General features: G+C 35.3%; 1 protein-coding gene across 1 annotated transcript; it reads left to right on the top strand.

Moving 5' to 3' along the window:
- LOC145102670 (uncharacterized) lies at positions 1–3,372 on the top strand. Its single transcript, XM_079040126.1, has 7 exons — positions 1–223; positions 736–1,132; positions 1,257–1,413; positions 1,500–1,544; positions 1,633–1,798; positions 2,403–2,785; positions 2,860–3,372. Exons 1-7 carry the CDS (start codon positions 92–94, stop codon positions 3,176–3,178), a joined length of 1,599 nt encoding a protein of 532 aa, XP_078896252.1. The 5' UTR covers positions 1–91; the 3' UTR covers positions 3,179–3,372.
- The last annotated feature ends 274 nt before the right edge of the window (positions 3,373–3,646 follow it).

The following is a 3,646-nucleotide window of genomic DNA, read 5'->3' on the forward strand; positions in this document are numbered from 1 at the left end:
AATAGTGCTTGTTTAAATATACGAAGGCGGTTCGAGGATTTGTAGGGAGCGGTTATCGGAGAAAGAGGCTCTGTTTTACTTCCGGAGACCGATGGCTGCTTGTGCCAATGGCGATGACAAGAGCGACATGGAAGAGCAAGAGGAGGCTTTGGTGGCTTTGATTGAGCACCGTACCAAAGAAGTGAACCATCTCCGTATGCATTTAGCCTATTATGAGTCCGAGGTTTCGTTACTCACTCACTCTCATCCCAATTTACTAAAGATTGATTTACTTTTTGGTTAGGCGCATCACTTGGTCAAGTTCTGTAGTAGAACTTGGGTTTACTTGTTGTTTTGTTTCAAACACCGATCTTGGGGTTTAGGGTACATATGTTCATCTGAGCTTTTTCTACTTTGGGAAAACTTATTACATTGTGTTAAATTAGGGATTTAGATGTATGAAGTCGCTGAAAACAAGTAAATGATGATAATCATTACTAAGAATCAAAAAGTTGGTCTTGGTTGTGCATGCAAAGTACTTCTTTATGAATGGTTAATAGGTTTACTGATCATGTGCACATATATGAACTCATAATTATCAGTAGTTTTGTAGCATTCATCCTTTCCATTTGGGGTATACTATACATGAATATGTATTGTTTGTACAATGTGATGATCTTCTTCTTGTATGCTTAATTAGTAGCCAATGAATTTGATGACAGTAATAGCTAATATTTCTTATAAGAAGATATGCAGCTTGATGAATCTCTGAAAAAATTGGAGGAAACACAACGTCAATTAGCTCGCCTTCGAAGTCGAAGTTGTGATCCATCTACAAGATCTGTTGGAAGAAATGTAAGAGTCAAAAAAGAAATATCAAGTAGTCCTTTAAAGATCTGTGAAGATTCTTTTCGTAACCTTTCTGATGAAAGTAATGGAAGCTCATGTGATAGCTATCAAGAAGCATGTCTTAAAACTATCAAAACCAAACCAAAACCACTGCTTGTTATTCCTGGTATGAATCCAAAAGTGATGACTGAATACAACAAAGCTTCAAGTGAAAGAAAAAGTCTTGTGAAAGAAAAAGGTTATGGACTCTTACCTAAACAGGAAGCTGTTGAGAGTCAAGCCAGAGGGACAAAAAGAAAATGTGGTAATTCTTGAATGATTAACCTTATCTTTCTCTTAGGTGCATTAGTGATGTAAGATAAGTTTGCATACTTTTTTTTTTAATGAGCTTGGAGACTTATTGTTTACTATGTTTTATGAATTTACAGAGGAAAATGAACATAAAGATTTGAGTGAGGTGATATGCAGCTCTTCTTCACCATGTATAATCAATTGTGATACATCCAACCACATCCCTAGTCAACATAAGAGAAAACTGAGAAGTCTTGTCCTTTGTCCAACAAATGATCAACTTTTTGCTACCAGGTATTTTTCCCTCCCTAATTTCATATCAGAATTTTCATGTTATCTCAAGAATCCAACTTTTGACCTTTCTTGGAATCTTTTTTCAGTGCTTTGGATGGTATTGTAAATATGTGGGAAATTCAGGGCAGAGGGTATGTTTCAACCAAACCAGATCTAGTTTATGTATATGGTGATGCTATTTTTTTTTATTAATCAAACATGTTGGTAATTTGAGGTTAGGTCACATGCGAATCTTCTTAGTTCAATCAATTGTGCATCCATGAAACAAAGAAGATGGCCTGAAGATGTTGCTTGGCATCCAAATGGAAGTAGTTTGATCTCTGTGTATAGTGCTGATGGTGGCGACTCTCAGATAGCTATCTTGAACTTGAATGAAAGAGAAGAGGTAAAACACTAAAACTTAGAGTAAATTACAGAAATGGTCCTTGTGGTTTGGTGGAAATAGCAGGTTCGATCCAATTTCGATTTTTGTTGCATGGCTCGCCCTTTTGGTTTCATTTTGTGTGCAGCCTTGGTCCCTGAGTCATTATATCGTTAAATCTAACTACTCGGTTGTTAGTTTTATAAATATGACCATTTTGTCCTTTGGCCAAACTAATAAAAGACACTATATGGTCCAAATTTGTAATTTACTTAAACATATAGATATGCATATACATATATACATGTAAATTACAAATTTGGATCATATGGTGTTGTTTTTGTTAGTTTGGTCCAAGGGCAAAATGGTCATATTTAAAAAACTAACAGCCGAGTAGTTAGATTTAATGATAATATGACTCAGGGACCAAGACTGCACACAAAATGAAACCACAAGGACGAAATATGCAACAAAAGTGAAATTGGATTGGACCTGGTATTTACACCAAACCACAAGGACAATTTCTGTAATTTACTCCAAAACTTATTATTCTTATGGATTTCAATTTTTTTTTTTCGACAAAACATTTAAAGTAAATCAGTGAATTTGTTTATCGTCTATTTTGCAGGAAAATGAGGTGAGATTCTTGGAAGATAAAGGTCATGTTAAGGGCATTATAAACAATGTGATGTTCATGCCATGGGACAACAATTGTTTCATTACTGGTGGAAGTGATCATGGTGTTGTTCATTGGACTCAAAAACACAATGACGATGACAACAACAACTCATGGAAACCTAAATTGCTACACAGAAGCATCCATTCTTCAGCTGTTATGGGAGTTGCAGGCATGCACCAAAAACAGACAGTAGTTTCTGTTGGAGCAGATAAGAGAATCATCGGCTTTGATTTACACACTGAAAAACCAGATTATAAGCACCAAATAGAAAGCAAATGCATGAGTGTTGTACCAAATCCATGTGACTTCAACCTTTTCATGGTTCAAACCGGGTAAATTGCAATATTTGGTTAAAAGAAACAACCTCTTAATTCTTATTCTGTGCTAATATTTTATATACTTGCAGTACTCCACAAAAGCAACTTAGATTGTTTGACATAAGGTTGAAGAATACAGAAATACATGAATTTGGTTGGAAGCAAGAAAGCAGCATGTCTCAATCGGCTTTAATCAGTCAGACGTGGTCCCCAGATGGTTTATATATAACTTCAGGTTCAGCGGACCCCGTGATTCATATATTTGACATTAGGTTTAATGCTAATCAACCCTCACAGTCTATTAAAGCTCACCAAAAACGTGTCTTCAAAGCTGCATGGCATCACTCTCTTCCTCTCCTCATTTCCATATCCTCAGATCTCAATATTGGATTGCATCATATCACATAAACTATAAATCTGGTTTTGGGAAATTTTGAATATTGGCTTTCTTTTGCACTATGGAAGGGGAGAGCCGAATCCCAACTTTGCATGTATATTTCTTTTATGTAACTTTGTAGAAGGGAACATGGTTGTTGCAGAAGGAAAAGAACTAGCATGAGATTTTGGAAATGGTATGCAAAAAAGCTAGAATTTATAACTTACACACGCACAGACAGACACTTTTTGATGATGCCTATATGTCGGGTTTGATGTGAACTATGATAAAGGAAAAAAATAAAAGTTAAAAAGCTATAAACTATGAGTGGATGGATGCTCCAAACTTCTTAGATCCTAGAATAAAGTAAATGCTTGATATTAATGTTTGGTATTGTGGAAAGAAAACTTGGAAATTGGATAGTATGGACAAAAACAATAACTTTTAATTGAAGATTCGGAGCTGTGCTTTTTAAAAGATTTCTAAATAAGAAAAATAAA

This window comes from Lactuca serriola, chromosome 4 (assembly GCF_051521515.1).
Source record: "Lactuca serriola cultivar US96UC23 chromosome 4, Lser_US96UC23_V15, whole genome shotgun sequence".
NCBI lineage: Eukaryota > Viridiplantae > Streptophyta > Magnoliopsida > Asterales > Asteraceae > Lactuca > Lactuca serriola.

Excerpts from the sequence above, each read along its gene's own strand:
- LOC145102670 (XM_079040126.1), top strand. The coding sequence starts at position 92 with ATGGCTGCTTGTGCCAATGGCGATGACAAGAGCGACATGGAAGAGCAA. Across the intron at positions 224-735 it reads TAGCCTATTATGAGTCCGAG|CTTGATGAATCTCTGAAAAA; the intron begins GTTTCGTTACTC and ends GAAGATATGCAG. Across the intron at positions 2,786-2,859 it reads CTTTTCATGGTTCAAACCGG|TACTCCACAAAAGCAACTTA; the intron begins GTAAATTGCAAT and ends ATATACTTGCAG.